At 36.1% G+C, this 20,545-nt stretch overlaps 4 protein-coding genes across 5 annotated transcripts in view; 1 reads left to right on the plus strand and 3 right to left on the minus strand.

Annotated features, from left to right (window-relative positions):
- Positions 1–31: 31 nt before the first annotated feature.
- On the minus strand, positions 32–1,782 carry LOC129578640 (zinc finger protein 1-like). The gene is made up of 5 exons (XM_055467501.1): positions 1,465–1,782; positions 971–1,417; positions 760–859; positions 413–644; positions 32–317 (listed from the first exon to the last, which is right to left on the minus strand). The coding sequence occupies exons 2-4, from the start codon at positions 1,268–1,270 to the stop codon at positions 628–630; spliced, it is 417 nt and encodes a 138-aa protein (XP_055323476.1). The 5' UTR covers positions 1,271–1,417; positions 1,465–1,782; the 3' UTR covers positions 32–317; positions 413–627.
- Positions 1,783–1,929: 147 nt separating this feature from the next.
- LOC129578637 (pre-mRNA-processing factor 17) lies at positions 1,930–4,343 on the minus strand. Its single transcript, XM_055467498.1, has 4 exons — positions 3,968–4,343; positions 3,349–3,886; positions 2,760–3,238; positions 1,930–2,665 (listed from the first exon to the last, which is right to left on the minus strand). The coding sequence occupies exons 1-4, from the start codon at positions 4,118–4,120 to the stop codon at positions 2,132–2,134; spliced, it is 1,704 nt and encodes a 567-aa protein (XP_055323473.1). The 5' UTR covers positions 4,121–4,343; the 3' UTR covers positions 1,930–2,131.
- A 24-nt stretch (positions 4,344–4,367) lies between these two features.
- LOC129578639 (uncharacterized) lies at positions 4,368–6,618 on the plus strand. Its single transcript, XM_055467500.1, has 2 exons — positions 4,368–4,995; positions 5,122–6,618. The coding sequence occupies exon 2, from the start codon at positions 5,175–5,177 to the stop codon at positions 6,468–6,470; it is 1,296 nt and encodes a 431-aa protein (XP_055323475.1). The 5' UTR covers positions 4,368–4,995; positions 5,122–5,174; the 3' UTR covers positions 6,471–6,618.
- A 4,723-nt stretch (positions 6,619–11,341) lies between these two features.
- The window catches only part of LOC129578636 (zinc finger protein 1), a 41,385-nt gene continuing 32,181 nt past the window's right edge, over positions 11,342–20,545 (minus strand). Inside the window, exons 1-4 of one of the 2 annotated variants that reach the window (XM_055467497.1) lie at positions 19,312–19,537; positions 13,800–15,260; positions 13,242–13,689; positions 11,342–12,938 (exon numbers count right to left, since the gene is read on the minus strand). In XM_055467497.1, coding sequence (XP_055323472.1) covers positions 12,742–12,938; positions 13,242–13,689; positions 13,800–15,206 — 2,052 coding nt within the window. In that variant the 5' untranslated portion in view covers positions 15,207–15,260; positions 19,312–19,537 and the 3' untranslated portion in view covers positions 11,342–12,741. Of the gene's footprint in view, positions 12,939–13,241; positions 13,690–13,799; positions 15,261–19,311; positions 19,538–20,545 lie in introns of those variants that run through there. The other variant, XM_055467495.1, reaches the window with a different exon arrangement.

The raw sequence follows: 20,545 nt of genomic DNA on the forward strand, positions 1-20,545 counted from the left end.
CACTTCGCTTCTCCGTTTCATTTTGTTTGCATTTTTCTTTATTTTGTCAATTTCTTAATGAACATTTATTTGAATTGATTCGATTACATTTTTTATTTTGTTTTTCTTCGAGAATTTGTCCCAATGCGCAATATTTTTATTGTTTTTTTGGAAACTCTTATCCGGTGGATGGTTTTGCATCAACCGGAATATTCCATTCTCAAATTCGCATACTCTTGTCATCGGATGTTGTTTCAAAGTGCCGATTCTCATCCACAAATGTGATCGAGCTAACCGCATCCAAAAACCGATCATACAATTTCACCGCTTCTCACTCACTGCAGAGAGAGAATTATTACAATTATTGAAATGTTTTTTAAAAAATTAAATCTAAAAAAATGACAGGAAAATAACAAAAATCCGTTCAACTTACGCAAATAATTTTCGGTATCCTAGAGTTTAATGTATCTATCATAAGCAACGGAAAGGAATTGGGTGCCCTCATTATTGAATTCAACATCTTTTAATCATATGCCTTTTTTATGGCTGGTCCTTGTGAGAATATGTGATTTCAGAAAGAAACATTTGTCCGAATAGTTATGCCAACGATTAAATATTCACACCCACATCATGTTGAGTATCCCGAAATTAACGACCTTGATAGTCTGTTGCATTTTTGATTGCAGAGAAAAAATAAATGAAAATCGACTAACTTTGCCGTTAAGAAAATGGTCTATTGGTACGAAACCCAATGGTGGCACATATGCGGTAGCGACTTACGACTCAGATTGATCACTTCTTCGGATGGCATTGGGGCCGTTCCATAGCGTGGTGAATTCGAGGGTGTTGATATCGAATCATCCTTTTTCACTGATAAATCCTGTACAATGCAAATGAAGTGGAAGAGATATTCACGTTTTAAAGTCGATCTTGACAACAATCAATTGAACAAAATTAAATCAACGGAAACATATCATGAAAAATAACGCACCAGAGGTTGATCGCTCATGTTTTCAACGGCACTGTGATTGAATCCCATATTGTTGAGTTTGCGTTCGCGTGAGCGATTATTTTGGAACCAAACTTGAACAACGCGTAAGTCCAGTGAGAGAATCTGTGCAATTGTACGGAATTCCTCTCGTCCTGGTTGTGGATTCCTTGCGTAGTACTCTTTCAGAATGCTTTGCTGTTCTTCTGAGATGGCAGTTCGAAAACGGACCTTTCGTTCATCTTCCCTACCCGATTGACTTGGTGGACTATTGGCATAGGCTTCCTCTTGGTTCCGGATCATGCCGCACAGAATGATTTCGTGTTGGGCCAATTCGCTTCAATGATTGAATGTCTTATTGCATCGGCCACAGCTCAATTCCGTACACACTAAACTAACCAATTGCGGGCGAATAATTTGTCACGATGACTAAATTGGAATTTATACAAACTAAATGAAAATTTAGGGATGAAAAATAATTTCTGGTTTTTTTATACTTTTTACATTGAATTGTCGTCACATAGCTAAAATTGTCAATCAATCACTTTATCGAAAGTCGTTTTATTTACGCTTTACTTTGTAAACATTCAATATCGATTTTCCACTTTCTGCCAGAATAAAAACAAAACTTGAGTAAAATTCACTTTCAATTTGTTTTGTTATCAAATGTGTGATAACAATTTTGCTATCAATGTAAAATGTCGAAATTTATTTTTATTTTCTCATTGTTCACGTTGGAATTGTTTTTTATTAAATCAAAATCGCTGTTAAAATAGTTTCGCATCGTGCAATGATGCTATTGATGTTGGATGGCTGTGGTGTTTCCATGTAAAATCGATGCATATGGAAAGTACATGCGCGTGCCATGCATAATGTTAATGCATTAACAATAATCCACAGAATTTCCACAATTCAATGATAGATATCAACAGGTTTTCCGTTTGGAGAGAAACACTTCTCCGTTTCGTTCTGATTGCATTTTTTTATTTTGTCAATTTATTTAAATTAATCACCTTAATGAACATTATTTGAATTCGATTACATTTTTTATTCTGTTTTTCTTCTGCTTCATGAATTTGTCCCTAAAATAATGCACAACATTTCTATTGTTTTTAATGGATGAAGAAAAAAAAAACGTATGTGAAAAATACTTAAATGATAAAATTAATCCCAATATTTGATGGCACCATCCCATCCGGCGGTGATAAGTTTGCTTGGCTCATGTGGATGCCATAGCGTTGTTATGCAGACGCCATCATGTGCTTGCCATTTCTTATACAATTTGGTTGTTTTCCAATCCCAAATGTAGACTTTGCCATCACCATCGCCCGACACTAGGTAACTCATATCCGGTGAAAAGTCTAAACTGCATGCATACCCAGACACCATATGACCGGTGAATGTTTTCTTTCGATTCATTTTGAATCGATTCAATGCGGAAAATATGCAAATCTTATTGTCAAGACTCTGGCATGCCAACCATTTGCTATTGGGTGACAGAGTTACAGACGGCATCGAGTGCATCGTTGGATCAGCGATATATTTTACATCGACCGGAATGTCCCATTCCCAAATTCGCATACTCTTGTCATCGGATGTTGTAACAAAGCGCCGATTCTCATCCACAAATGTGATTGAGTTAACCGCACCCAAATGCCGATCATACTCTTGAACAATTTCACCGCTTCGTGTGTCCCACTGCAGAGAGAAATTTTTTTTAAATAGAAATTGTTCTCTTTTTTGACAAAAAATTATTCTCAATGAAAAAATAATAAAAATTCGTCCAACTTACGCAAATAATTTTCTTATCCGATGTGCCAGCGACGAAGAGATGTTGCTTACTTCGATCCGGATGGAATTTAACACAGAATGGAATTTTCTTCGATGTAAACCGATGTACAACGTCACCAGTTTCGGTGTCCCAGAGTTTAATGTACCGATCATAGGCAGCGGAAAGGAATTGTGTTCCCTCATTATTGAATCCGACATCTTTGACAGCTTGCCGATGGCCAAAGTATGTGCGAACGCATCGTCGTTCTTTGTACACCTCCCATAATTTGACACGGCAATCCATGCTGCCCGACAAGAGTAAATGTGCTGTCTTTGGCACCAATCGAATGGCTGATATGCCTTTTGTATGGCCGGTCCATGTGTGAATATGTGATTTCGGAAGGAAACATTTGTCCGGATGTGCCGACGATCGAAGATTCACGCCAACATCGTGTGGAGCATGCAAAAACGAACGACCTTGATAGTCTGTTGCGTCTTTGACTGCAGAGAAAATAGAAATAAAAAACGATTAATATCAAAAATAAAATGTTAGGACGTTTTTTCGAGACCAAAATTCAGAATCCATTCCCAAAATACGAAGCAATACATACTGTGCAATATCGATTTTTCTTCCAATGGTTTTTCCTCAGATATTCGACTGCGTCGATGTCTTTTAGCCAGAATTTCTTCAAGTTCGGCTTTTTGTTGTTCGTTGGGCCGTGCGATGGCCTCTTCATTCTCATATTTACCCCAGGGTCCAGAGAAGCCTTCAATATCTTCTGGATTATCATTTCGCTCTTGTTTTCGTTTCGTCTTTGGTCGTGGCGATTCAAACACAGTTTTTCCATTTGTATCGTATGCTGTCTGTACATCTCCCACATAAGTTTTTCCATCGTTATCTTTATCGTTTACAGACGGATCCAAAGCATAGCCGTATGTGTGGAATGTGCGTCGTTGATTCTCAAAGTTGAACGCTGAAATGTGTGCCTTTTCCACGAAACCAGACAATGTGTTTCGCTGTGCTTTCTGTTGATTCGTTTGATTTGGATTCTCTGGTCCTTGAATTGGTGCGTACAATTCCTCGTATTTTGGATTATACATCAGTTCTTTGGATGTTGGATCGACTACGCGCGAAACAGCACTTTGGCCCTGAAAATTGCATATTGAGGTTATGTTTCTATCCGAATCACAAATATTTGATCCTAGCCTAAGAACTAATTCGATATTTACCATTGGGACAACAGCTGGTGCCGCCATTACAGTTAATGTTTTCGCCACTGAGCTGCTTGTGTCAATCGGCCGCAAATGTGCCGTACTTTCACCATTATCTGACTCAGAGTCACTGCTACTACTACTATTTCCATAACTCTGTATACATTGCATGTTTGCTGATGCAATTTACAAACTATACGGCCTAATTAAAAAGACGAGAAAATCGACAAAAAAACTACAACGTAAGCGAATTTTCACAAAACCAATTTGAAAACACGAAAAAAAAACAAATCAATCCGGAGATGAACAATTCAACTAGTTGATCGTTGTTGAAACGTAGTTATTTGGACGTTTCAGCTTTGTATTTTGTTAGTTGTTAAATGTCAGATGAACGAATACGGCTGCTTTAGGATAGTGCATGAACGCCATCTGTCAACAAAGCGAATGCACTTTCAGCATTAATGTGAATTAAAAAAAACAAACGATTTTTTTTTTGTTTTCTTCTTTGAAAATCACATTTTAAAAGTAAATTTTGTTTTAAAACCGAATACTTGAGTTTGATTTGCAAATTGAATTTTTAAATGTTGAGAATAGCGATAATCAATCGATTTTCATTCGAAAATTGATAGTGATGCACCACCAAAATCTGCTGATGATAGATCGAGATAGCTGTCAAACTTGCCACTTGATGTGCGAATACCTGAAACGTTTTTTGCAAACAGTGATTACAGTTTACAGCGCTCCGAACAATACACAATTATTGCAAGCAAAATTATTCAATTCTCAAGAGTCATCCTAACAATCGATCGATCGTTTTTGGAAGAAATTCAATTTTCCGACATTCAGTCAAAATCAAAACTCAACCTTTCGCAATAAATATAAAACATATCCAAATAACATTGATCAAACCGTTCGTGTATTTTGTTCAATTGTGAAATAACACGAATCAATCAGCTCCGTTTTTGTGCAACGACGACGCACATTGAACGTTCGAACGCCATTACAAGCCGCTGAGTCAGCATTTCATTTTCTGGAAAGAACATTTGGTAGGGCTCATTTTCATTGGATTTTTTTGATTTTGAAATTGAATTTTCTTTTGCAAAACTTCAAACAAATTTCGTTGCAAATATTCTTATTGGAATCTTTTTTCGATTTTGTTTCACTTTCATTAGGACTACACTTGTCGATCACGTCATTATTTTCCGAGAAACCACGACAAATCGAAATGGATCAACGAAATTTGGAACGCGAGCAGGCAAACGGAGTCAATGGACAACAACAGCCATCGGCTAACGAACGACCACCGCAGATCTTCAAACTGAACGTCGATTATTTCGAGAAAGTGTTTGAGTATCTGTCAATCCGTGATCTACACTCGTTTGGGCAAACATGCACACGAATGCAAAAAGTTGCCGGCTACTATTATAAGGAAGAATTTTCAAAAGATCTTTTTCACCATGATAGTGAATTTGATGGTTTTCGCGAATATGTTGAATATATGGGCACAGGAAAAGAAGGGGTTGACTGGAATAAATTCAAATCAGTTAAGAAAATCTATTTCGATGTTCTTTGTACAACATTTATCGAAAAGATTCCCAAGGAAATCTTAAACAAAATCGAAGAAATTGAGTGTAATTTTTGCACACCGCAATTTTTTGAAGATGTTCTCGTACATTTTCCAAACCTAAAAAGTTTCAATTTCGGCTTCTCCGCGAACGATGATGATTGGCTCACACGAAAATATCCAAAACTTGAACATGTGTCATGGATTTCACTTACCGGTGAAGGTAAAAGTGCTGGCAAATTGCAAACATTTTTCGAGAAAAATCCGACAATTCGTTCATTTGAAATGGATCCAATGACTATCTGCTCAATGGGAACATCGATGGCGAAAGCCAAATTGGACGACTTGTATGTCGATTTGTTCCAGTCTCACCTTGATCGCATCCCGGTTGAAACGTTCCGCACTGTAACACAATTTTTGTACGATAAAGGCGCATTTAAACGCATACACCTTACAATTCATGCTAATAAGTGTTCAATTGGAGAATATACGAAGTGGAAGTCCCCATTTTCGCTTTCTACAGTTCACACCAAAGGTATCGATTTATCACCACTTGTACACTTGGGAGAGCTAGGATTTCCACAATTCCAGAGTGCACACAAAGATTTCGTAAACATGATAAACAATCCAGCATTATCGAAGGGCCTCGAAAACCTCAAGAAGCTGTATTTCTGGGAAGCCCATATCGATAATATTTTACCGTTCCTCCACTTGTCACCAAAACTGGAAAAGATCATCGTCGAACACGAGATTTTAAAAAAACCCGTATTCATTGATCCAGTCGCGTTGAATCGTGAGCGCAAAAAACTGTCTGAACAATTGGCCAGCAAAGGAATCAATGTGAGCAAAGTGACGTTTTTCATTCCTGAATCGAATTACTTGGAAACAAAATGGAAAACCGTTGACACTAACTTCAAATTCATCGAAATTCGACGCTGCCCTGGCGAGATTCTATAAACAAAAATGTGTTCCTGATGCAAACTTTCATTATGAAAATAAGAAAATTCCCATTCGAATGAATAACATTATCTAATATTATATTTTGTAATACGGAAAACACGCAAATTTTTGGAAATAAATAAAGCAAACCGAGTTCATTTTGAAATTTTGTATAAAGTTGATTTTTGGATGATTCAAATAAGAAAAATAGCATTTTTTTGCACAATTTCAATATTTTAGCGCCTTGAACCAGAATTTCAAATTCAAATCTTTTCGAAAAGCGAACTTGATTTCAAATTCATAATAAGTAATGCTGCTTTTCATTGGAATAAATAATGTGGAAGCGCCATCTTTGGGCAAAACATTCTGTCCACACTGTTAGCAATATTCGGTTCATGGGAAATGCGAATCAAAAGATGTGAGACGACTTTGAGTGCAGCTTTTTATTTTCATTGCGTATTTCTTATCGCTTGTTTCGTTGAGTTTTAAATTTGTCTGTCTTTGCACTTTGCCTTACCTCTTCGTATCTAGATTAGCTGTTGGACTTAAGGGACAACATGCATAATGAATGAAGTCAGGATATTTTTTTTCTCAACCTCATATAGTCCTGAACATACGAGAGTCTATAAATCACATTATCATATTTTAAACGAAAAAAAAACTCATTTAATTTACGTTAAACGAATTTCAAGGCGTGTTTCAAATGAGAAATCAAAGCATAAATTCTTGACCTATGTAGCATCGTATGCTCCAAAATATACCATGAATAATGTTTCAATGCAATGCATTTCGAAGTAATTGCATCTGATTATGTTGATTATATCTTGAATATGTGAAGTTTTTTTTGTAAAAGTCAAGAGAGAAAAGAGTTTCGACCGAAATGGGCCATATGTTTATCACCATATAGTCGCCGTGATAAAATGAATGTGGGAACACAAAATGCAATATTTCATATGATTTTTGACAGTTGTTTTGATTACTGAGGACAGAGTTCAGTTTTGAGATAAATCTCGTCGCAGGAGCTATGATAAATGCTCACATTTTATCAAATTGCATGAATTTTTGAAAAATACCGATATGTTTTTTTTTTGGCTCGTGTCGAGATACGGCCAATTGGAGTGATATCAAGTGTTGCTTTTGTTTTTAAGTATGTTAAATTTTAAGAGTTCTTATCAAACGTTTTATTTTTTTTTTCAACAAAAGAAATTGTTTGCAGTAGGTGTAGATTGTTTCAAGGAATATGGGTACCTTTCAGATGATATATTTACCTTGAACTCTTTCCTCTGTTGAATTCCAATCATAAGAAAAGCTATAAAAAGATAGCTCAAACCACATGGCCTGTAAAGTAAGAGCTGCAAAAAAGAAATCTAAGCACAGAAGAAGGGAAAAATAAACGACCATAACCTGTATGCTTTCAATGAAATCGTAATATTGAAATTTATTTATTCTTGAATTATCATAGGTAATAGTAATAGTAATAGTTGTTATTAATATACTTTATGTACATGTCTTTGGGAAACTAGCTTCAATTTCTGTTGATTTTGCTGAGAATTGTCATCAAGAAAAAATTTACACTTAAAAATTAAAAACGTCTAGCATTTGATTCCATTGCATAATTACGCTTCGAAATTGTAGATGTTTAGGATGTTCTTGTTGTTGTTTTTTTTTGTTAGATTCCAATGTTACTTGCGATCGATTTAATTCCTATTTTTTCTTCATTTTTTTTTTTTTTTTTCGCAATGTTCAATGCAATTTGAGTTAGTGAATAGATTTGTTTTAAGAATTTTTCATACACATAAGTACTCATTGTGTGTGTTTTTTGTTGTTGTTGTTGTTGTTTATAAGTAAATTTACAAAAGAACCAAAAAAATAACGAAATAATCGTGTGAATGGATCGTAGAGTAGCTTGTTTTTTTTCTAAATGTTCGTTGTTTTGGAAACCTTTTCAAATATATAATCTGTTCCATGGTTGTTATTGTGTGTGATTTTATGTTGATTCATTCGGTTGAATCGCATCATAAAATGTTTGATGCTAATGAAAATGAAAAATCATGAATGAAACTAGGTGTTTTACGTGGTTGTTGTTGTTTTGGGGACGATTTTGGATGTACTTGGAATACAATTATGTTCAAAATTTCTACAATAAGTAGAAAGATATATTATTGTCAATGTGCTTTGTATGTACTAAATGTTAGCTGGTCTCACATGTTGCCCGCCCGAGAAAAAAAAAGAAGTATATATATAAGTATGCCGAGCCCATGAAATTTCCCTCTATCTTCGAAATAATACTGACAAAAAAAAAACGCTTCGAAAAATTGAATACTCGCTTGTTGCTGTGGCTGGTTTATACTGAATGAGACAAAAAAAAATGGTTACAACTAAAAATGAGCGTGTTTGTGGATGTGAATAAAAAACATCTTTTGATTGTGGCGAAACAAAAAGAACGGGAGAAAAGAACTAAACAAAATGTGTAGACAATTTTCGTCAGAGACCAGGCAATTTGGACAAATCCGTTCTTTTCCTGTGTGAGACCAAGCGTGTAATCAGTACCATTTTTTTCTCTTCTTCTTCTTCGTCATCTTGTTCATATAAATTTGTCATATGATTAATTTATTTTCTATCGTTTTAACAGAAACTATGAGTATTCGAGCCGTGGCACGGCTCAGTTGCGCTTGGTTTCCTTTTTTTTTTTTTAAAGAGTATGCAAATATTTCATTCGACACTTGTTTTCTTTTTCTCTCTGAATTTTCATTTCAGATATCATACGTTTTATCTCCTTGTGTTCTATTGTTTAGCGCGATGAAACAGAAAAAAAATCTTGTTATAAACAAACAAAACTTCCTTGGAATGGTTAAAATGAGTTTTCTAATTTTATTGATTCGTTGTCGTCACTGCGACACAGAGTTAGTGTTCCATTCTCTCTCTCTTGTTTGGCGGTTATTTACGTTTTAGCGTGTGTTTTTTTTTCTTCAAGAGTATCTTCTAAAGTAACAATACATATCTGTAATAACATTTTAATATATTTTTTTGTTAATTTGTAATTTTTTTTTTTTGTAATACGTAAATATCAATTTTTTTCTTTTTTTATGGTTTCTTTACTCACTTAATGACTAAAATAATTCTGCCATTTTAAATCTAAATAAGTGTGTGTGACTTTGTATGCTTTACTTTGAATGAATTCATTTTTGGATGTTGTGGACATCGGACACAAAATCGGTTACAACGAAATACTTTCTTTCTCGTTTTCTTAACACTTTTCTCTTTCTTTGCAAGTTTCTTTTTGGAGTGGTATTTTTTGAGATTTTCTTTCATTTCGTTTCTATATTCGATTCTCATCGTTAAATATATATATAGAATTTATTTTGCGTTTGAATTGAATGCTCGTCGACTAAATGTATACAAGGTTAATTAAAAAAAAAAAATCTTCAAATTAATTACGAGAAAGACACTGCATAAATCTTATTTAATTCTTTAAATTTTGTTTTTCATTCATTTTAATCATATCTTACGTGTTATCTAGAATAGATTTTGGATTGTAAATATTGTTCTAATAATGTCAACATATTCTCCACCATGTTTGGTTGTCATGGCGTGTATCATCATCAATTCAATGGATATCTAAATTTGTTTTTTTTTTGCTTTAGTTTTGCACAACAACAAAAAACCACATTCGTTGTTCTAGTTTTTATTTATTATTTTCATCGAATCATCAGCTGTTTTCTTTCTTCTGGGGTGCCGACACTCTCTTTTCTTTTGCTAGCGCTTAATTCAATGAGCATTTGGCAAGTACTGACTGCTGATTTACTTACATACAATCAAAATAAAAACAGACATTTCGAAACGATAACACTACGTTTTGTTTCCGTTCGTGTTGAGTGTCAGTTTGAGCAAAATGTTTCAATCAACTTGAATCCATCGGGAAAATTTCAATTATTTCATTTTTTTTCTCATTCACTCTTTTGTTAACAACTATGTCTAAATTGTAGGCGCTATTAAATATCATATATTTTAATTTTAGTGTTTTTTGTGTGTGTGTTAATTTCTTCGTTCCTTTCAGTATTAGTCAAATAGGTTTTTTTTAGGTATAAATATTTTTTGTATTGTCTTGTTAACACCGTGTGGTCCAAATTATGCATCGTTTAATCGATCTCATTGATTTCTCGGTTCGAGCGCGGTATATATCTATTCAATGTACTCATTGTGTTGTTTGCTTACTTTCATTCTTTTCGATGATAATTTTTTTCCAAACGAAGAAAAAAAAGAAACAAAAATTAAATTGGGAAGAAATGGATTACATGCATAGTAGGTATCAATCCGAATGAATGCACTTTTCGGGAAGTATCTATCGTTACGATTTGGAATTATTAAAGTATAAATATACATCGAACACGCGATATAGGAAAAAAAAAACTAAAAAAAGGAAGAAAAAAAAAACGAAAAAAATGTATTAAACGAGGAACCAAAAAGGTGAATTATCATAATTTTGAATAAAAAATGTTACTATTCTGGATTCGAATTGCGCAAAGACCCAGCCTTCGGTGATATTATTATTGCCAATAATAATTTATTTTTATCTCTTTATTCGATTGGAACATCATTCAAAATGGAACATTTTAAACGGTTCATTTCGTTGTATGGAGAGAGTGTGTGTATGTCTGCATGAACAGTCCATAATAATGTACAAAAAAATTTGATTTTCGGCAAAAAAAAAACAGAATTTTTTTTTTAAAATCTGGATGCATTTTCGGTTTGGCCAGGTACCGCATAAAATTACAAATGGAAAAAAGTGGTATAATTTCAAAGCCGAATTCACTGAAACCAGCCTCTGTACAAATATATATTAAAGACTATATAGCAAACGCAATATTTACAATTAGAAAACATGAGCATTGAATGAAAATGATTAAACATCTTGTTTTATTCAAACGAAAGATACGAAGTAAAGAAAAATACATAATTTTCAGTTGGTTGAATATGCGAACAGTGATTTTTCTGATTTGAAGAAAGTCAATCACTCGCTTGACTTCTATACCGACAAAAAAAATACACGGATTTCCATTCCAAATGAACTATTAGTAAATGGGAAAATAATAAAAAACATTCCTTAAATGAAAAAAAAAAACAAATATATAAAATTATACATAAAATTATACTTAAAAAACAACACCGTTTAAACTCTACGTAGGCGTGCACCGATCATTCCAAGTGTTACACATTACACGTTAAAATTTGAAGAAAAAAAAAATTTAAAAAGAAGATTCAGATCGATTTCAAGAGAAGAAGGAAAATTAAAAATGTTAAAACGATTTTTATAAAATATATTGTAACTGTTTACCGTTTCTCAAAAAAAAAATCAAATAGATTTACGTGTTCGATCATTTCGACTGAATGATTCGGTTCACAATGTGTCTCTCTCTGTGTGTGTGTGTGTTTGTTTCAGACGGCCCATTTTCTTCATGTCAATTGAGTAACCGTTATGTACAGCACACGTTCGATTGTTTTCTTTTCACATTATTATTCTGAATTTACTCTATGTCTGTTTTCTTTGTTCTGGTTTTCATTTCAAAAGTCAATTCAATTCATTCAGTAATTTTACTTTTGGCAACGATGAATTCACGGCTTAGAAATATGTTTTGTTTTTTCTTTACACAAATACACATTTAAATGTGCGAGATAAACCTACACTATACTGGGAATGATTTTTGATTGTGGTTTGTTTTTATCTCTTTGTTCCTATTTGCAATTTGTCTGTCGTATAATTTGATGCAATGAACAACAACGACAAAATGGGTGGAAAAAAAGAGAAAGGAAATCAACGACAATTCGTGTGTGCTTTTCTTAATCTTCTTTCTTTTGTAAATGAATTCTTTCTCTTCACATTAAGTACAAAATTAGAGAGAGAATTTTTCTCCGAAAATCAGTCACACGTCATCTCAACAAATCGGAGACTCAATTCCGTGGAACTGTAAGTGTTTTTTTTTTGTTTGTTTAATGTACATACTTTTGAATCACATGGTTAAATTACTACGCGCTGTTGTTTTCCTTTCCACAATTTTTTCGTTTTATTCTTCTTCTCGAAAGAAAAAAAAAACTCCTCCATTGCATCGCCACTAAATCTCATAAACTAAATTAATATATTTGTTTGTTCTATATTGAAATATGGCTATTAATGTTGGTTCACTTTCGTTTCTTTCTTCATTTTTTTTTCGATTTCGATTATTTTCTCACGAAAATTTCACATGTAATTGAAATGCAATGATTTCGATCGGTCGACAGCGAATACCTTCGTTTATGCTTCTCTGTATGGTTTGCAGTAGGAGTAGCGGTGATTCATGTGTTGACTGTATGAGCCTGAATGCGAGAATTTTTTCAAGCATTTTGTGCATTGGAAGGGTTTTTCACCTGTGTGCAGTCGCTTGTGCTCGGTCAAATGATGCTTGTGCTTGAATGCCTTTGTGCAATCCTGACATTTATACGGACGTTGACCTGTTGTTTGTTTTTTTTTTGTATGGGAGAGAGAGTAAAAATGAAATCGATCGGTTTTATTACGATTCATGAAGAAAAAATAAAATAAAAATTCACAACAGAATGAATAAAACTCTTAATAAAATAGCAATCGGAATGGAAATGAGGACAACGACAATGAATGCCATTCCGTTGACTACGAATAGTAATGCAATAAAAATGTCATTTATCTTTTCTTGAAATGCAAAAAGAAAAAAGAAAAACCGAAACAAAGAGCAGCAGCAAGAAAATCGGGTATAAAATACGATGGAATTTGATACTAACCAGAATGTTCGTATTTATGTCGCGCCAACGAGCTCTGCTTGTTGAACGCCTTGTCACATTCATCACAAATAAATTGACCTTCGCCTTCAGGAACTTGTTGTTTGACATATGATCGCTTGGCTGGTGCTTGCGGCTGAACAATTGGCTGCTTCGGAGATACGTTCCCATTGAACGTGTCTTTGGCGTATTGGAGTTCGTCCTTCCATGTACGTTGTTGCTTCTCCGATGCTGGGCTCACACTGTCCGACACCAGGCTATTTCGGGCCATTTCGGGTGCGATGTTAAGAAAACGATCCATTGGTACGAAACCCAATTGTGGCACATATGGATAATGCGGTAGCGATTTACGACTCAGATTGATCACTTCTTCGGATGGCATTGGGGCCGTTCCGTATCGTGGTGAATTCGAGGGTGTTGACATCGAACCATCCTTTTTCACTGATAAATCCTGTACAATGCAAGCGAATGGAAGAGATATTCACGTTTTAAAGTCGGTCTTGACAACAATCAATTGAGCAAAATCCAATCAACGGAAATAAATCATGTAAAATAACTCACCAGAGGTTGATCGTCCATGTTTCCAACGGGGCTGTGATTGAATTTTGGCGATATTTGGCTATTGAGTATCGACTGTTGCAATGGGATTGGCAATGGCATTTTCGTGTTATTTGATTGGGGTTTGTCAGCAGCGGCTGCGGCGACGGCAGCGGCAGCAGCAGCAGACAATTGACCATTTGTAAAGAGTTGCTGTTGCTTTGAGTATCCCATATTGTTGAGTTTGCGTTCGCGTGAGCGATTATTTTGAAACCAAACTTGAACAACGCGTGAGTCCAGCGAAAGGATCTGTGCAATTGTACGGAATTCCTCTCGTCCTGGTTTTGGATTCTTTGCATAGTACTCTTTCAAAATGCTTTGCTGTTCTTCTGAGATAGCAGTTCGAACACGGACCTTTCGTTCATCTTCGCTACCCGATTGGCTTGGCAGACTATTGGTAAAGCTGGCATTCAATGCCAATGATTCGGCAGCGGCAGCTTGAGCAGCTGCATAGGCTTCCTCTTGCTTCCGGATCATGCCGCACAGAATGGTTTCGTGTTGGGCCAATTCGGTGCGATGGTTGAATGTCTTATTGCATCGGCCACAGCTCAGATCATTGTTATCGTAGCCATTTTCACTGCGGCTATCTTCTCGCTTAATCAATTCACTGTGATCGTGCATTGAATGCGATGACGATATTGGACTACTCACACTGATTGCTGGCGATGATGAAAAATCCTCCATTTTCATTTTATGCTCGCAGTCCTCGGCATCAATGTCCATAACCAATTTGCCCGCTTCATCGTTCACATCGTCGGTCACCTCTTCGATCATATCCTCTGGATCGGAATGGAGGCTGGGCGTTTTATTGTTTTGTACATTATTAAGGAAGCCGTCCATAATGCCATTCGGTGGTGCACCAGTCAGGCCCAATAGACTATGTATACTGTGAATGTGATGACGTGGATCCATCATAAGGAATGGATTTGGCAAATTACCGAATGCCAACAATGCGTTCACATCGTAACCGGGATATTTCGGTAGCATTGCCGATAAGAATGCATTATTGTTTGGACTCGTTGCCAAATTATTGTTTTCGCTTAAATTCAGGCCAACACCGAGGCCAACGTTGTGGTTTACATTTGGCATTTGTTGTGTTAGGAAAGCGTTTCGCGCTTTTTGTGTGTTACTCTTGTCCACTTTGGCGGAACGATTGATTTTTAGGCCGGCACTAATGCATTTCTTCGATGTCATGTGGCTGGAGTATGAGCCCGAATGTGAGAACCGTTTGCCACAGTTGCGGCAACCGAATGGCTTTTCACCTGAATGTATACGAATGTGCTCCTTTAAATGATGCTTGAATTTGAACGCCTTATCACAATCGTTACACTTGAATTTGCGAAGCGATTCCGACTCGTCGTGACTAATCATATGACGTTGGAGACGATAAACGTTGGCAAATGATTTGTGACACTTATTACAGCTCTGAAATCATAGACAGAAATCAAATTATTAATTTTAAATTGTATTAAAGCATTAGACGTATGGTTTTTTGTTGTTGTTTAAATCGCATTTTCATCAATCAAAATTGAAAAACCATATTTTTCTCTTATCAAAATACATACAAACTAATGGCTCTCATTTCTATCTCGTTTGCTCTCTTTTATGTATAACAAAAATTGAATCGTGGGCTCGACGCCGCACAACATTCCTATGTGAACAACAAAAACAATCAATTCAATGACTCGTAATGTTATCTTCCTCCACCCGATCATCAAGTCAGAGCGAATTTCTCTTGAAATTTTCATTCATAATCATTCGACGCACAGGGAGTGGCGATCACATTTCAATTTGGCGCTGAACTCACGAAAACGGCGTGTTGCTAATAAATCTCGTTTCTACGACAAATATCGGTGTTTCGTCTTGCGTTCGTTTCTTCTTTTTTTTTGCTCTATGTTCTATTACATTTTCAGCATCTGTTTTTTTCGTCTTCTCGGCCATTCGAAGAAACGTTGCGGCCAGAGGTCATACGAAATAGATTAGATTTACGATCCGAAAATTGACGTGTGCGTAATGCGAGTGTAAGCAAAATAGTCAAATTCGTATCGTTCATTTTTTTGCTGGTAGGTAAATTGGAATAAGGTTGTTTTTGATAACGAACAACACAGCGCTAGATTTATTCTCGAATGGAATCTCTCTGTCGCGCACGCTCTCGTTCTCGCTCTCGCTCACCGATTTCCAAGCAACAGCAATATTAATCAGTCCAAGTCAAGTGCGTAAAATAAATGAATAAGCGCACACTCGATGCCGTCAAATCGTTGTGTCTCGCTTCAACAACGATCCGTGCAAATTAACAACGATAAGGACCACCACATCGAACGAACCTTATCATTTTTGCGACGATTTATTTCATTGTTTCATGCTGGGAAAATTAAAATTGTTAACAACACAACAATAACAACAACGGGGAAAAAATGAAATCCTTCGACAGAAACAATAACAACAATTGTATTGAATGAATTCGAACAGAGAAAATGTCTAAAAGTGACCATTTGAGGCGATAGTCTTCGGGCACTTGAATGGGAAAAAAGCCATGTGAAACAATTGCGTTTCCGTCCGGTTTCGGAATCTCACTGTCATAATAATGAAAGTGAAAAATAAGTGATGCATTTCCTCTTGATAAGCGGTACCAAGCGTAATGCACTTTCTACAACGTCATGCCACACGACCCGTGTTTTCTATCGTAAATTGAAGCGCTTTTCATAAGCCACAAAGTTTCACATTTATTTGGAGAGACAAAATGGAGGAAGAGCGAGCCAGAGAGAGGGAGAGAGAGAGAGAGAGAGATGTTTGAATTAATGATGAACGGGAAAAAAACCTTCCGATGCACTGATTGTGTTGTAGGTGTTTTTATATGCCGGAATTCGTGTGTGTGTGCGCGCGCGCTCGAGAAATGGATCGTGTTTCCTTTCCATTAAACGAATGGACCAGCTCTCTAAAATGGTGATACCGAAAACCCATATAATTGAATGAGAAGCGTGCTTGCTGTAATCGACATACGGTATTTTTCGTGTCTGGCTGTGCAATGTTTTTACGTTTAACAGCGGCGCGATTATGGTACAAACACACACACACACACACATACACAGAGATTTCTAATTGTTTTCGTCCATATGCACATCAAAGAACGTGGTTTTTATACATTTTATACGTATTATAATTCGTTTCTTTTCCCGCGTGAATCGTGTTAAATGTTTTGGAAATTCCGTTCTTCTGGCTACAGTTGCGCTTGTCTCAAGCGCTGTTAAAATAACATGCTGCCTAGTACACGTTTAATGCCGTATTTATGCAGGCTTCAACAGACAGGTGCATATGCCATTTTTAAATTTGTATTCAATAATTTTTTAAAAATATACACACAGGCGTGCAGAACAATTCCGGAACAACTCCTTCACATCGCAATCTCTCTCTCTCTCTCTCTCTCTTTCGTTCTTTTTCTTATTCTCATTCAATGCCATATTTCTCTGGCTGATATTCCGTTTATTTTGCTCGGCAGCCGCTCTCCAAAAGTCAAATATCGACACATCAACGGTAATATCGGTTGCGCGCACAGCACGAAGAATTGTTAAGTGAAAAATTATTAATAGCATCCAAAACATCAACAAATACAATTAAGAGCGCGTTTGTGCATCGTGCATTCTAAGATAAGTAAAGGCGGTTCAGCTGCGCAATTTTCGAAACGGATGCATACGTGCATATGAGAGAGAGAGAGAGAGAGAGAGAGAGAGAGAGAGAGAGAAACTAAATCTCGTTCTCATGTGAATAATGCAAAAGATAAAGAAGAAAAAATGAGCTACGTTCAGCTGAAGTGTAATTCATTTCGGTAATTGTTGTTCGAACCAACAAAACAAGAGCAAATGCATGCACAAATCGATTCGTTTCATCCGTCATCGTAATTTGGAGCGAGCATTCCAGTGCGTGCGCGCGCGCGCTCACATTCGTTCGTTCATTGTGAGAGCGACAACAAGAGACACGTCAACCCGAACGTAACTCGTGCGATACAATGTGTGTGGTGGGCGTCAATTATCTAAGATGATACAGAGAATGTGGCAGCATTGAGTGTGTTTCTCTCGGTCGAACAATGCAAACAACAACGAAAACGCTCGAAATGATAAACTAAGTAAATAATCCGTGCATAACGTTGGATTTTCGAACGAGAAAAACTAAATCATAATGAAATAATAAAAAAAAAAAATATGAAAAATTTCATGACGCAGAACCGAATATGAGATTTTTACGGGGCCGCATCAACAATAAAAACGATCGAAGACGAAATTAAACAATGTGGCAAACCTAACAAATGAATATTTTTGTTCTCTGTGGCTCCCGGTCTATACTCTAATTCTCTCTGATGTGTCAAAAATATTCGAGGTGCGCATAAATTTCGATAGAACCCAAATGTAAACCGAAATAATTTTTATAAGCATAATTTAATATGGGAACGATTGTTCTTTCACTTCTCACACCTTCGTTCTCCTTCTTCTTCTTCTTTTTCTCTCGTCGCACGGTCGTTCGGTTCATTTTCGAGTCTCGTCCACTCTGAAACAACACATTTCAGCACATATGTAAAAATGCTTAAAATGTGAAATAGGGAGAGAGCGCCAGATATTTTTTTTTTCTCAATGGCCGTTTTCACACTGTCGACGAAAAAATCCCGAAAGAAGAAGAAGAGACAAAAAATTGTGTCTCTCTATTTATACGCATTTTACTTTCTCTCATTTTTGATTTCTGGCGTTGACTGTTTTTTTTTTGTCTCCTCTCATTTCTCTTGTCTCATTTGATTTTCATCTCTTGTACTCAATTTTCACAACCGGCTAACAGGAAATTAATTAAAAAAACATTCAAACTCACGCATCTCTTTGGCGGCGGCTATCAAAATCAACAATAAGATATCAAAATATTCCATAAAATAAATTAACTTTTTATTTTTGTTGAAATGGGTTTTGCAGAGGTGCAAAAATAAACATAACTTTCGTTTCGTTTACCAATTGACAGATTTACCATGGAATCATTCAGCACGATACCTTAACGTGAGCGGGCAATGGAAAAAAAAATGTTTGCGAATTTTTTTTCTTTTATTTCTCTCCTTTTCTACATCTAACACCCATTGCTTAAGAAAATACGCTTCCGTCAGTGTTGATTAAAAAAACATGGCATTTATTTATAAACAGCAATTTAAAAAAGAGGACACGTGATTTCATCACGAAATTTTTTTTTCGTTCAGTTTCGTTAGCATTAGATAGCGATTAAGCATGAATGTTTTGCAAGCATGTTGGTTGTTAACAAGAACTTGTTATTGTTTTATCACAAATGTCTTATCCATGTACTGAACTCAATTCGCATACATGATATCGGGTTAAATTGTCAGGCTAAACGCACGTACGAAGCAAAAAAAAAGAAGGAATTGAGCGTGTAAAAAAGAAGCTGCACAAACGATTTCATCATCGTAAAGTATGTAATGTTGTTTTGAAATTACGTGAAAATAGTGTGAAAAGTGAGGCGATCGCAAAAAATCATGACTTTTCAATTTATTTGTGTTGTTTCGTCAATGTGTTCCTGACAGGTATTTTCACAACACTCGCACCCACCGAGCGGAACAAACGTGCGAGAAAAAAAATGAAACTAACGGAATGACAACACTATCGCTGAATAATTGAGGTCCTTGGTCACACAACACATTCCGAAATGTGAACAAACAACGCACACTGTTCACACCGTACTAGTCGAGGCTCCCGGATCCGTGCATGAAACGAACAAATAACACATGTACCGCAACCATTTTTTTTTCTCTCGTTCGAGATTAATCACTGTGCGACAAATTCACTAATAAAAAGATAATTAATGCGTAGAAAGCATTTATCGACGACAATCATTCGACATGCCATGACACACTTGCCTGCCGCTCAATTGACAACCAAGTGCGCACATTCTTCTTCTGAACGCCCGTGTCTCTGTGTGCGTAGATCCCAAAAGTCGTGAACAGAAACGAAATGAATTATGAATGACACCGAAAGCGAATTCGAAAAAAATCGCTGGCCATTAATTTTAAACGGATTCGAGAAAATAGTAGTAGTCAGGTGGAAACATGTGTGTTTATTTCTACGTTGGCGACCAGAGGAGAGCAAAAAAAAAAACAATATCACTTGAAAAATGGAGTGTCGCACGGTGAGTTTTCTTTTCGAAAATAAAAACAACCTGCCAATATTATTGCAGCCCGTCTTTTCGACCAATTATTGGTTTGTTTACGATTCAAACGACGAAAATGTTTGACATTAATAATTTGGCGTTGTATGCCATAGCCATAGCCATAGTCGCTTTCTATTTGAAATTCTGTCAAAATATTGTGAAATGGCGAAGGTATTTTTGCGGTGTGAAAAACTCATTACGTGAAAATGAATGTGAATTGCGTATAATGCGCGATGACAAACAATTATAGTAATGATGGTGTTATTTTTATAATTTTCAATAAATTTCATCATTTTTAATCGGGCTCTCTCTCTCTCTCTCTCTCTCTCTCTCTCTCTCTCTCCTGTTGCTGCCGCTGTGCACTGATTGCCGTCGATGAGCAATGACTCGTTCGCTAGCAAAAACATACTCATTTCATGGTAAAGACAATGACCGCTCAAGCGAGCGAGGGAGCGAGCAAACGGGTGCGCGCGCGCACTCTCGCGTCCGCATACATCCTGTCACTGGCTTCAAATTAAACGCCT

This window comes from Sitodiplosis mosellana, unplaced genomic scaffold, assembly GCF_009176505.1.
Source record: "Sitodiplosis mosellana isolate CC-2019 unplaced genomic scaffold, AAFC_SMos_1.0 Smas_scaffold_6226, whole genome shotgun sequence".
Lineage (NCBI taxonomy): Eukaryota > Metazoa > Arthropoda > Insecta > Diptera > Cecidomyiidae > Sitodiplosis > Sitodiplosis mosellana.

Coding starts and splice junctions, on each gene's coding strand:
- LOC129578640 (XM_055467501.1), bottom strand. CDS start 1,270: ATGATCCGGAACCAAGAGGAAGCCTATGCCAATAGTCCACCAAGTCAA. Junction 860..970: donor ACATGAGCGATCAACCTCTG/GTGCGTTATTTT, acceptor TGCATTGTACAG/GATTTATCAGTGAAAAAGGA.
- LOC129578637 (XM_055467498.1), bottom strand. CDS start 4,120: ATGCAATGTATACAGAGTTATGGAAATAGTAGTAGTAGCAGTGACTCT. Junction 3,887..3,967: donor CACCAGCTGTTGTCCCAATG/GTAAATATCGAA, acceptor TGCAATTTTCAG/GGCCAAAGTGCTGTTTCGCG. Junction 2,666..2,759: donor CGGATAAGAAAATTATTTGC/GTAAGTTGGACG, acceptor TTCTCTCTGCAG/TGGGACACACGAAGCGGTGA.
- LOC129578639 (XM_055467500.1), top strand. CDS start 5,175: ATGGATCAACGAAATTTGGAACGCGAGCAGGCAAACGGAGTCAATGGA.